Source organism: Rhizoctonia solani, chromosome 5, assembly GCF_016906535.1.
Source record: "Rhizoctonia solani chromosome 5, complete sequence".
NCBI classification, from domain to species: Eukaryota; Fungi; Basidiomycota; class Agaricomycetes; order Cantharellales; family Ceratobasidiaceae; genus Rhizoctonia; species Rhizoctonia solani.
The window spans coordinates 100,474-113,191 of record NC_057374.1 but is presented as its reverse complement, the minus strand read 5'-3'; the positions used below and the strand labels follow the sequence as shown (position 1 = coordinate 113,191).

The window sequence follows — 12,718 nt, the reverse complement described above, 5'->3', positions numbered from 1 at the left end:
CCTTTTTTCCTCGTCGTTTTCGTCGTCTTTCTGTGTCTTTTCTAGCTTTTCTCTGATAACAATACACGAAATCTGGCTTCTAGGCTCTCTTTCTCCTCACGCTTACCACGTTTTTCCATGTCTGCGTCCTCGCAAGGTCGCAAACCCCCGAACACAGGAGCTGTCGCTCGGAAACCGAGTCTCTCGCCTCTCAATACTACATCCATCAACACGGCACAACCGCAACCCGCAACAGCCCAAATGGTGAAAATCGAACCTGCAAATGCTGAAACATACCTCGAATCGGAAGGCATCCTCGACAAGGATTCTCGAGTTACCTTCGACTTAATCTCGGTCGCCCTCCTCAACACGGCAAGCGATACCAAACTTACAGAGGACACCCTCCGGGCCAGAGTCCGCGCTCTGGCTCTCGTAGGTCAGAAGTACACAACCGAATTCATAGCACAACAAACAGTCACACTCGTGATGGAAGAAGTCAAGCGAGCTCAGGAAATAGGAAAAGCAAAGGCTGAAATGGAGACAGAAGAGGTGCGCCAGAGTCTCGATAAAGCCAAAATCGCATTGGCGGAGGAAATCTCTCGAGTAATCGAGGCGAAGAATATCTGGCTCAAGGCTACAGAAGATCTGACGTCTCTCAAGGAGACAGTGTCCAAGCTACAGTTGGCGGTAGAAGACAAAAATGAAGAGACTAAGGGGAAGATGGGGCAGTTGAAGGACGCGATTGAGAGAGCGGCAGATGAAATGATAATGGATAGGCAGTTGGCAAGGGAAGATATCGCTAACTCCCTTGGCCCAATGGGTAATCCCTACCCGTTTAACCCTCTATACACTAACACGGCGGGAGACCCGAACCACTACCCCTACCCCGGCCCTCCCCCACGCTCCTATGCAGACGCTGCGGCACTACCCCCTTCGGTTTCTCAACCTGAGAGGGATATCCAACAACAGCAAGCCCTCGACCGCTTGAGGGGCAGTGAAGAGAAGAGGGACCGTCAGCTCATGCTCGACGCAGATGATGTAGGAGCGAACGGCAACACCGACCTCACCGAAAAAGAACTAACGGAGAAAATCGACAAGTCGCTTCGAGACCTAACCGCCGAATCTCTCTACAACATCGAGGAAGTTGGCGTCCTCCGTTGCGACAAGGTCACCAAGCTGCCGAGAGGAGGAGTACTCATCTTAATGAACTCGATCAAATCGAAGAAATTCTTAGACCAACCCGACATTGCGGAACGCTTCGCGGAGGTTCTCGGCATCACTACGAAAATCATCCCACGTAAATACAAGGTAGTCATCGAGAAGGTCTCGACCAACACAAACCTGGGCGACCCCGAGCTACCAAGACGTATCGAGAAAGACAATGGACTAGTGGAGGGAGAGCTGGTTGGACTCAAATGGATCAAAAACCCCGCACGACGATCCCCCGACCAGCGACACGCGCATATAGTAGCTGAGTTCCGCACTAAATCATCAGCTAATGCCTTCATTAAAGAACCGAGACTCATTGAGCACGAATTCGTGCACTCGTCCAAGTACAACACCGACGGCTTCCGCTGCTTCAAATGTCAAAGACCAGGTCACAAATCGGCTGAATGCCCACAACATCACGAAACGTGTGGTACATGCGCCCAGAATCACCGAACTGACAAATGCAACAGGACAGCGAACCCTCACTGCGTCACCTGCAACGAGGCTGGTCACGCCACTTGGGACCGCGACAACTGTCCTAAGTATTTTATTCCTAATAACTCACGTTCTATGCACACAGCCGACCGACACTACAAATATTATGTTACGGATGAGCAATGGACCTGGGCCCCGGCCTCCAACTCGTCGAAACGACCCACCCAGACTCGCCGCTCCGCACCCATCACCGACTTTATTCGACAGAATGGACGGAAAAACGGCGGGAGACGACCTAGGGCCGCTACCGCTTCCTCGACAGGCACCCGGTCGCCGGTCAATCGCCCTGGCAGTCGAGCTTCGGGACATGCCCGACCGAGCACACCTACCAATTTGATCCAGACTACGCTCCCTTTCACTTCACCCATTCCCCCGCGTTACTCACCTTGCCGTCCCATCATCCCTGGCCCACCTACTAATGAGACTGACCCTATCCCCACGATGCTAATTACTGACGTCGCCCCAGCTCCCCTGGCCGACCCCGCCGTAGAATCTACGAATGTCTAGATTACGACCTACCAACGCATCGAATGTAGATCCCCGGGCCAATATCAACATTTATCAAATCAACGCGAACACTTCGAAACATGCCATTGACGACATAATTAATAAATTATCGCCATCCGACTGGGACGTGATAGCAATTCAAGAACCGCCGATTGCGAGAAACAAAAATCCCATTAGTATCACGCACATGTGGGAGACTGTTTTACCTACTAACCATCTAAAAGACAATCAGAACCGATCCCGCTCGCTACTGCTGGTCAGCAAGAAAATTTCGACTAATTGCTGGAAGAGGGTGGAGATTTCCTCCCCTGACGTCACTATTGTCGAATTTAAATCGCAAGTCGGTAATGTACAAATTATTAATGTCTATAATGATTGCGAACACGACGATACCCTACTAATACTTGACGCGCACCTACGTGACATGCCACGAAATACCTCGACGATCCTACTGGGGGACTTCAATCGCCACCACCCAGCCTGGGACGACCCGAGAAACGAGCACCTGCTCACCGACAAATATGTAGAAGCCGCCGAACCGCTAGTTCAACTCGTGGAAGAACGCTTGCTCAAGATGGCGCTGCCAAAATTCACCCCGACACATAAACATTTAGTATCAAAAAAGCTATCCCGCCTAGATAATGTTTTTGTTTCAGATTCCCTATACGACCACCTTATTGAATGCGAAGCTTACCCGGACCGCCGACCGGTATCAACCGATCATTTCCCCATTGTCACGAAGCTTGACCTCACCCTCGAGAAGGCCAAAGAAACACTCAGACGATCCTTCACCAACACTGACTGGGAGAAGTTCGATAAATTACTCACAGAGAAGTTGAAGATGCTCTCGACGGAAGTTATAGAGACCATAGCTGAGTTTGACGCACGCCTCGATGCACTAACCAAGGCCATACTAGACACAATAGAAGCCGTAGTCCCATATGCAAGAATCACCTCATACTGCAAACGATGGTGGACCAAGGAGCTCTCCGAGCTCAGGGCCCGAAGATTCAACCTAGGGTATCAAGCCAGCCGCCGGGAGGACACACCCAAGGACCCGATCCATCAAGAGCTCGAATTAGCGTCAAAGCTATACAAACTTGCACTCGAGAACGCCAAAGCTAAGTGCTGGAATGACTTTATTAACACGGCAGAAGCCAAAGCCCTATGGAACGCATACAAGTGGATGAGAGGTCAAGAAGAAAATGCCGGCAACGCGCGAATTCCGACTCTGCGCGCCACGGCTCCGAACGGCTCAACAACCCTATTCTCGACCAATGAGGAAAAGAGCGCGGCACTCTATCAAACCTTCTTCCCGACACCGCCACCGATCGACGTCCCAACCCACGCGTACCCAGATGAAATCGAGGAATTCCGACCAATCACCGAAAAGGAGATCTTCAAGGTTATACGGGAGCTGAAACCCAACAAAGCCCCCGGTCCAGACGGCATCCCGAACTGCGTGTTTGTCAACAACGCCGCAGCCCTTGTCCCGCACCTGCTCCCAATCTACCGAGCCACGTTCCGTCTCAAATATTACCCCGAAACATGGAAGAAATCCGCCACAACGGTCCTTCAAAAACCAGGGCGCCCGGACTACACGGTCACCAAGGCGTACAGACCCATTGCCCTTCTCAATGTCATATCAAAAATCCTCTCCGCCTGCGTTGCTAACCGTCTGAACACCATAGTTGAAACCCAAGACCTACTCCCGGCACATCACTTCGGGGGCCGCGCCGGCCGCACGACCACCGACTCGATGCACCTCCTCCACAAATTCGTCAAGGATGCGTGGAGAAGGAAGAAAGTGGTCGCGGGGCTTTTCCTTGACGTAACCGGGGCCTTTCCCAACGCAAGCCCTGCCATGCTCACACATAACATGCGGAAGCTCGGCATCCCCTCGGCTATAGTCAACTGGACCACTAGGAAACTGGAGGGAAGAGGAACGACTATGAAATTCGATGACTTCGAATCCGAGCCGTTTGAAATCCGACATGGGATTGACCAAGGATGCCCGCTCTCGTGCATTTTCTACCTCATATACAACAGTGACCTAATTAAGGTAGCCCGAAGCACCAGAGGTGAACTGGCAGTAGGATATATTGATGACGTTGCCTTCTTGGCAGAGGGCGTTGATTTCACACAGGCAAATGCGAAGCTGAAAAGGATGATGGAAAGGAAAGGTGGCGCTCTCGAATGGGCTCGAACACACACCTTGGACTTCGCTCTGGAAAAAACCGCGCTTGTTCAATTCAACCGTTACCTCCGGGTGGATCCCCGCCCAGTCACTATCGGGGGAGTTGAGGTCAAACCCGAGCCGTCCCACAAATTTTTAGGGGTTATTTTCGACGCTAAACTCACCTGGGGAGAGCAACGCTCGGCGGTATTGAGGAAGGCCACGAAATGGGCACACATGGTTAAAAGGGTATGTCACGTCCGAAATGGCCTCAAACCCTCGTCTGCGAGGAGACTACATGACAGTGTTTTTATCGCGAAAGTGACATATGCTGCTGATATTTGGTGGGAGCCTACAGGGAAAAAAGGACAAGGCAAAAAGAGAACGGGAGCGGTAGGATTTACTAAACACCTGCAGTCCGCACAAAGAATCGTGGCCCTTGCGATCACCGGAGCCCTCCGCACCGCACCTACCGACACAGTGCTAGCACATGCGGGTATTTTTCCCATCAAGCTCGAGCTACGGAGGGCAAGCCACCAAGCCGCGGTCCGACTCGCGGGCATTCCCTCGACTCACCCACTACGAGCCAAGATCAACGCCAAAACAAAAACGCTCAAAAAATCCAAGACTCACCACTCGACAATCCGGAAACTGCTAGTCAACACAGGAGTCAACCCGGCCAATTACGCGACCAACCCTCGATTCAACACCCTACCCCCGGCCCTCAAGCTGCTCAATCCCTACGTCGCGCCAGGGGGGACGGATGAGGCCATTGCAGACGAGTCGACACTCAAACCTACGGTAAAGATCTTTTCAGACGGATCGATGGTTGGAGGTAATGTGGGAGCTGCGGCGGTGCTCATACGCAAAGGAAAGGAGGAGGTGGTTGCGAGGAAATATGTTGGATCGGACAGAGAGCATGAGGTGTACGAGGCAGAGGTTGTTGGGCTCATTTTGGGCCTAGAATTGCTGGCACGCGAGAGAGGAGCCGGAGAGGCGATTTTCTTCATTGATAACCAAGCGGTACTGCTCACACTTAAAGCGGGACACACAGACAAGCTTGGCTACCTGTATGCTCACATGGACAAGGGTATTCGACTGGCGCGGGAGGCCAACCCAGGGGTGAAACTCGAGGCGAGATGGATTCCGGGGCACAAAGGGGTGGATGGGAACGAGAGAGCGGACGTGGAGGCGAAACTCGCCGCAACACCGGGTAACGACACTAACACCCTCCTTCCAGGACCACTGAAGAAAGCGATCCCGGTGAACCCCACAGCGGCGAAACGAGAACGCAAGGCGAGGATGGAGGGAGAATGGGCGGACTGGATTGAGGACGAGGGGAATCCGAGGCGAACACAGGCGCTACGACTTATAGACGACACATACCCGTCAATGAACTTCAAGAAAGCGGCGGACTCGCTCACGAGAATGGAATATGCAACGCTCACGCAACTTAGGACCGGCCATTATCCAACATCGACATATCTCTTCCGCACTACACTCGCCGACTCACCAAGATGCCCACATTGCGAATCCCAGAACGAAAATGTTTTCCATTTGTTGATTGGCTGCAAAGCCACCGAAGGCTACAGACGAGAACGAGACCAGGCGATGGGGGCCGCCTTGCGATCCGTTAACCTACTGTTGAAGCCGGGGGAACATACGAAACACCTAATGGAATATTTACGCAAAGTTCGGGGCCTGTCCGGGGGAGCAGGTACCGCACGGGGCTGAGAGGAGATGAGGCGAGGTTAGGACGGAGGGTCTGTGTAGGTGAAGGAGGTGGACCGGTTTCCTTTTATTTTATTTTATTTCTTTTTTGTACCTTTCTCTCTTTCTTTTTTTTCGCTCTCTCTTCACTTTGGACGTGACACCGCCTTTTGGCGCCGATCATAGGAGCAGATACAGGGACTATATGTATGGGACGGTGTGGGGTGCGTCTCAAAAACACTGCGTGGGCGCGGTGGACAGCGGGGGGGCTCGGGCTCGTCCGTCGGGCTTTGATGACATCACACTGTTTCCTTTTATTTGAGTTATGTCTTACATACCGTAGGTAAAAGACAATAAATCATGGATACCAAAAAAAAAGTAAAAGCCGCATACTGCGATCGCTTCGTTCTTCATCCCTTCAACGCGCCATAAGCGACCACCACACTGGGGCCTATCTGGAGTCTGGGAGGATACTCTTGAGATTTAGTATGGGTAAAGGTAGAGCAAAAATAATATATAATATACCAATATATATTTGTCAACTTGACAATAACTTGAATAATTCGTCCACCAAGCGTATACTTGATGTTTCTCTTCTCCAAGAGACCGGGCTCATAGCCTCCTTCTCGCACGGACGGCAAAACAATAGGCCGACCATTCTTCCATTCCTCGTACGCCCAGTTATAGTCGGAAGGGTCGGTAAAGCTCTCAAACTTGGGAGGCGTTCTATAGTTATGCTCATCATAATAATAGTCGTTATCCGTCCGTTCGGGAATGACATCGTTCTCCGGGATAGCGTCCGTCAGGACCCGTTCGAATAGTGGAATATAAGCCGCTACGATCTCTTCAATCGTCTTGTACAATTGGGGGTGTTTTAGGGGGTGGATGTTATTGATATATGACACACTCTTGACCGACTTTCCATCCTCGGAGACTTGAAAGTCGGTAGGCAACCACTGGAAACGTTTAGATACAAAGTATTCATCTTCACCGGGCCATGAGTGGGGAGGTCTCAAGTGAACTTGCAGCGTCGCCGGGTCCCGGTCCTCGGACTCTTCAGGATAAGATAAGGTGCGGCCATAGACGATTGGATAGAGTGATGGGTTGACAAGGTTGAAGATTTGGCGATTTAAGCGAGGGGGCCAATCCTGTTCTGACTTGGATACGTTCTCGAGATTCGCTACGCCATCTATCAACCTGTTCTTAAGTGAAGGTGGGATGAGAGTGTCGGACTGCCAGATTGTGTCGTAACATGCGACCTTGGGCGGGTCAGTGTAGGTCGATCATATAAACGTAGATTCAAATTACCTCTAATCCAGTTGCCTCGTCGCGTAGTTTAGCATAGCCATCGAGCTCTTCGAGTACGTAGTCGATGTGGCTTTCTTTCATGTACTCAGCCTGGGCGATTGCCTCTTGCTTCCACTTAGCTAGATTCGATCTATTTCGGTATTTAATCCACCAATGCGGTCGACCACGAAGTTCTGCGGAAAGACGCATCATCTCGAGCTCAACGAGCTGTAAACAGTACGTTAATCTCACCAAACTCAGATTGGAATAGGGTACTATACCGGCTTTGCGACAGGTCCTCCTTCGTATCCCGCACCCCCGAGATAGTCAAATGGATCAGGCAATGGCTGGTTATATTCAGAAGATATTAGAAAATTTGAATTTTCTGAGGACACGGAATTGGTCGAGCTTCTTGCAGAGCCCGAGTTGTCTTGCGTCGGGAATTCGTCGTGGCTAAGAGGTGTGTTCGCCATGGTAGAAATTCTCACTTTGCATTTATGTTCGTGCCCATAACATTTCAACAGGTATAGTTTATTCTTGTTTCAGATGCCCCTTTTGTATGCACTCGACTTGGACGACTGTACGTGGGGATGAGGTCGGAAGGGAAACGACACGGTACCTTACGTAAGCGGATACATATAACTTCGGTTTCCCTATCATACACAGATTCATTTGCGAAAAGTATATATGTTAAGCCAATGTTCGAATGCGTAAATCATTGTGGATGGTCGCTACGTAAAATAATTAGATACAGGTGGAATTGTTGTGTAGGCCCCAATCAAATCGAACGCATCCATGTGAAGCAAATAATTTAGATGCCCAACACACCACGGGCAGAATTGTGACCGAGAACACGCACATAAGTTTGTACTCAGTACCAGTTGTGAGCTCGTCGCTCCTGTTGGTGGCGGTGCTTCGGGAAGTTAGAGATAGCTGGACCGGTCATTTCATCCTTCTTAGCGCCACCACCGCCCCACCTAGACCTATCCAACTTTCGGACTTGCTGGAGCGTCGGTCCCCACCTTGAGATGGTACTCGCTCTTGAATATACTTGATTTTTGCTACTATTCATAGTTTTTCACAAAAAAATAAACGACGCAATAGACGAAGCTAAACTGCAGGAGAAATCCATCCAACCAAGCGTATGCAGCATCCTTGGAGATACAAGTCGCCGTTCCTGGATATCACCGTCATAGGATTATGTAATACTGCTCCTCATCCGGTCCAGTGAGAACTCGGGCTGCAAGCTCACAGCCGATTATGGGGTCAGTGCCGTACAGCCTCCGAGACGGACATGGGTTCAGATAGAGCGTGGCAGGGCATAAATTTGAACTCGCCAAGCTGACTCTATTGATCGGTGCTTGGCACGCGTATGGGCATATAGCCATGGGGCTGAGTAAACGGCTCCATTTCGGCCTGCGCGGCTCCAATCTGGGGATAATATAAGAGCTCGACTCTGGTGGTTCACATCCCCATCAGTTTCCTCCAGTTTCTTCTTTGCACACACTTAGACATCGATATTTCTCATATATTTAACTCGACTATGACTTTCTCGATTGCTCGCGTCGCCGCTCTTGCTGTAGCCCTATGTGGAGCTATTCAAGTTTCGGCTGCCCCAGTAGAAGCACCAAGGCTCATCTCTCGTGCTGGTGCTAGCGTTGTCACCAAGTGCTCAGTGCCCAATACCGTCGCACTCACGTAGGCTCACATACAGGCCTCCGACATAGCTTCATATTGCTTACGGGTAAATCATAGCTTCGACGATGGCCCTTATACTTGGACAAACGAGCTCGTGGACCTACTAGATGAGAACGGTGCTAAGGGGTAAGTATCGGTTATGCGATGTCCCTACCTCGATCTAATCAATTATCGCTTCAGAACCTTTTTCTTTAACGGTGCCAATTGTGAGTGTACATGCGTTTGTAATGTGGAATAAGCTAAAAGAGTTATAGTTGGATGCATTTACGACGACGCCAACGCCAAGCGCGTCAAGTATGTCTACGATAAAGGCCACCAGGTCGCTTCTCACACCTGGAGACACGAGCGCTTGTCTACTCTTTCGGGCGATGAGCTCCTATCCGAGTTTTCCAAGTACGTCGAAGATATTTGCTTTCTCCCTTGGTTTATATTCTGACATGATAATTCTAGGACCGACGATGCGATCAAGAAGATTACTGGTGCCGTCCCTGCCTTTGTGCGGTGAGTAACTCTTTTGGTCAGGACACTTTTTTTCCGAACCATAACGTTCCGCCCAGGCCACCGTTTGGCGACTATGATGATGACGTTCTCGAGGTTGCAGCCTCTCGCGGACAGACTGGTACGTTTGATTATTGTACATTTGGTTATTTTCCTTACGCTGGGCGATAGTTGCGAATTGGGACTTTGATTCCGGAGATGCCGCCGGTGTTTCGGTATGTATGCTCGTCGATGGATATAATGATTTGAGCTCACCTGTTCTGTTTAGCCCTCCGAGTCTAGGAGCCAATATAACAAGTTGATCATGTCCGGTCCTGATAGCATCTTGACCCTCAATCACGAGACTAAGCGTACGTGTCTTTGCCTCGGATGTTATTCCCAGTTGCTAATCTATGTTCGACGTTATAGAACCCACTATGTAAGCTAAATGCGTACATCGTCTTGTTGTCGAGTATGGAACTAACGCTATCTCTTCCAGTGAGGACGTCATCCCCTATGCGATCCAGCAAATCAAGGCCAAGGGCTACAAGCTGGTAACAGTAGCCGAGTGCTTGGGCGAATCGCCCTACCAGTCTACCGGAACTCCCTCTTCTCGTGACGTGAGTGAAAATGATACCCTTGCGCCAAACCCTCAATGCTGACACAGTTTTACAGTCAAGCTGGAAATGCTAAATTGCCCAAGTACTAGTCTTGTTTCCTCCCTCATTCGACGATGTGGCATGCATTCCTTCGTAGTATGGAGCTTTAATTATATGTTTGGACGCTTTTTTGTAGCTTTTGTCCCCCTCCTTACCCTGAACCAGTTGGACCAGCTTGTTGTGCATTGTAGCCATGGATTTTTACTCTCACTGATATTATTTGATTTTAATTAAATTCTTTCTTTTTACGCTTGGCTTAAGCCACTATTTGATGAAATACGAGAAGCCCTAAAATACCAGGCGGTTATATGCGCCCCCAACTTGCTCCCAATAGTTGCTTGTTACTAGCATGTACCCTTCCCGAGGGATCTTTCTAGTTTATTCTTATCTAGATCATCTTCCGGCCTTAAGCCCAACAGGTTTGGTTTTATGTTCATAAATTCATTGATTGTTACTTCATTTCTTGTATCTTAGTACAGGGGCGGATTTACATGTGGTTCACAGTTCAGTAGCTAGTGATGGCTTTTCCCTTCTCCTATGGTAGCGATCGCCGCATTCAACAACACCTCAGACCCAGGCTCGGTGTATTGCGGATCAAAGTTGACATTGACACCCTTGCGGAACAACAAACAATGCGTCGATCCTCCGAAATGGAACATGCCCGTCTCCTCACCCTTGGAGATCCTCTGACCTTGGCGTACGGTCACCTGGCAAGTGGAGACCTCGCTCATGCCCACGGCCAAGAACCCCATCAGCCCGATCTCGGGGTTGTCGGCTTTAATCCAGATGAGGGCACGGGCAGCGAGACTGGTGATGTACGCCTGCGACCAGTTCGGTCCCGCTGGGTCTGGTCCCTCAGGATTATCAAAGCCCATCATGGGAGACTCGGCGTAGTAGGTGCCGGGGATGACTTCGATTCGGTCGATCACTCCATTCACGGGGCTGACCCAACGATGGAACTTGTATGCGCTCAGGAACGCTTGGTAGATCGTACCACCGACGAACTGGTTCGTGTAAGAGTCGTTGTTAAGCATGTCGTGAAGAGAGTAAGGTTCGCCCTTTAGCCAGAAGCTGTCTCGCTCTTGGATATCGGTGGAGATCCGGTAGACGGCCGACTCGCAGGCGCTCGTGATAATATCGTCATACTTGGGGTCCTTGAACTTGTTAGGGCGAACGCCGTCACGGAACTCGCGCGTGAAAAAGTCATCCCAGGATGCAAAGCCGTAGTACTCGGCCTCGGGGTCGCATTTGTAGGTTTCGGCAAAGTTGGGGATGTGCACGCTCGCCTTGGGGCCGAGCCAACCGTTCTCCTCGGTGGTAAGATATGTTCGCGAGGCTGGAGAAGATAGGAACTCGGACCATGCATCGAACATCTTCTTGAACTTTTCGTTCACGGCTGGTACCAGGAACGTGTATAGACCTGCGTCAGTTCCCATGGGCCAATCGAGGATAGCGTTGATAGGGAAGCCGACGAGGTCGTTGTCTTCGTAAGCGATGGCATGGGTTATGATATAATCAAATGTCTTGAACATTGTATCGTAGTCTCGAATCTTGTTGCAACGATAGATAGTTAGTCAGAGGTCTGCGCTTGGTCTAGACCAGCGTACCTGAGGCTTGAGAGTTGGGTCCTTGTTGTAAGGCGGTTTTTGGGGAACTTGTTCGAACATCTGGCTGAATCCCATGCGGAGGGCCGGGGTATTGTCGACAAGGTTTTTGAATTCAACGATGGTAGGGTGTAGCTGGTCAAGGGCACGTTTGTCGTGCTCGACCTTGTCAAGTAGCTTGGCGATGTATTGTTCGACACGGGCGTGGTCGTTTGGGAGCCAGCCACCGACACGGTGTCCTACCACCAATGGTCTGGAGCCAAATCCGGTGTTGAGTTTCCAATCATGACCGACGTGGCCATGTTTATGCTCAAGATGAGCATGGGAGAGAGTCGACTGAATGTTCAGGTGAATACAATTTCATCAGAACTTTGTTTATGGGAACTTACTGAATGATATTGACTACGCATGGCAAATGAATCAGTTGCAGTGGGAGGGCCTGTGAGAATGGTAGGATGTTCGGACAGAGGTTTTTATATTGGCTACTTACTGGTAGGCGAGCGTCATCGGCGGATACATTCAAAGTTATGGCACGTAATCGCATGCCAATCGTGGTGACACATCTGCAGGTAGATTATTCTTTGAGAAGGCACTTGGCTCGCATTGAGAAGTAAGTTTGGATGGTCCACAGCACATATACTTAATATGTTCGGGAGGGAGCGTCCTCGATCCAAGGAGACTAAGGAAGGATTCCTTGACCTCATGACGGCCAATAAGCTCATATGACACCGATCCATATAGGAACGCCCAAAACATCCAGGTTGGATTATGTGGCTGAGATGTGCAGGCATGTGAAGGAATACATCCTTATGTTTGGATGATGGATCGGTACCGACCCAGCCAATAAACTTGCTTATGCTCATCAGTGATGATAATTAATTGGGCGGCCGTAACTGCGAATACTTCTTATGGCTTCG

The 12,718-nt window shown here is 50.2% G+C and overlaps 5 protein-coding genes across 5 annotated transcripts; 3 read left to right on the top strand and 2 right to left on the bottom strand.

Annotated features, from left to right (window-relative positions):
* Positions 1-117: 117 nt before the first annotated feature.
* RhiXN_08835 (RNA-directed DNA polymerase from mobile element jockey) lies at positions 118-2,190 on the top strand (the record flags this gene model as incomplete). Its single annotated transcript, XM_043328651.1, has 1 exon — positions 118-2,190. One exon carries the CDS (start codon positions 118-120, stop codon positions 2,188-2,190), a length of 2,073 nt encoding a protein of 690 aa, XP_043180097.1.
* Positions 2,191-2,614: 424 nt separating this feature from the next.
* RhiXN_08834 (Reverse transcriptase from transposon X-element protein) lies at positions 2,615-6,100 on the top strand (the record flags this gene model as incomplete). The annotated part of the gene is made up of 1 exon (XM_043328650.1): positions 2,615-6,100. The coding sequence occupies one exon, from the start codon at positions 2,615-2,617 to the stop codon at positions 6,098-6,100; it is 3,486 nt and encodes a 1,161-aa protein (XP_043180096.1).
* A 386-nt stretch (positions 6,101-6,486) lies between these two features.
* On the bottom strand, positions 6,487-7,836 carry RhiXN_08833 (uncharacterized protein; the record flags this gene model as incomplete). The annotated part of the gene is made up of 3 exons (XM_043328649.1): positions 6,487-7,335; positions 7,385-7,591; positions 7,645-7,836. 3 exons carry the CDS (start codon positions 7,834-7,836, stop codon positions 6,487-6,489), a joined length of 1,248 nt encoding a protein of 415 aa, XP_043180095.1.
* Positions 7,837-8,906: 1,070 nt separating this feature from the next.
* On the top strand, positions 8,907-10,231 carry RhiXN_08832 (chitin deacetylase; the record flags this gene model as incomplete). The annotated part of the gene is made up of 11 exons (XM_043328648.1): positions 8,907-9,061; positions 9,119-9,187; positions 9,242-9,267; positions 9,316-9,454; positions 9,512-9,562; positions 9,619-9,680; positions 9,731-9,774; positions 9,828-9,909; positions 9,968-9,977; positions 10,038-10,158; positions 10,214-10,231. 11 exons carry the CDS (start codon positions 8,907-8,909, stop codon positions 10,229-10,231), a joined length of 777 nt encoding a protein of 258 aa, XP_043180094.1.
* Positions 10,232-10,709: 478 nt separating this feature from the next.
* On the bottom strand, positions 10,710-12,320 carry RhiXN_08831 (phosphatidylserine decarboxylase family protein; the record flags this gene model as incomplete). The annotated part of the gene is made up of 4 exons (XM_043328647.1): positions 10,710-11,747; positions 11,805-12,137; positions 12,191-12,203; positions 12,292-12,320. The coding sequence occupies 4 exons, from the start codon at positions 12,318-12,320 to the stop codon at positions 10,710-10,712; spliced, it is 1,413 nt and encodes a 470-aa protein (XP_043180093.1).
* Between the last annotated feature and the right edge of the window lie 398 nt (positions 12,321-12,718).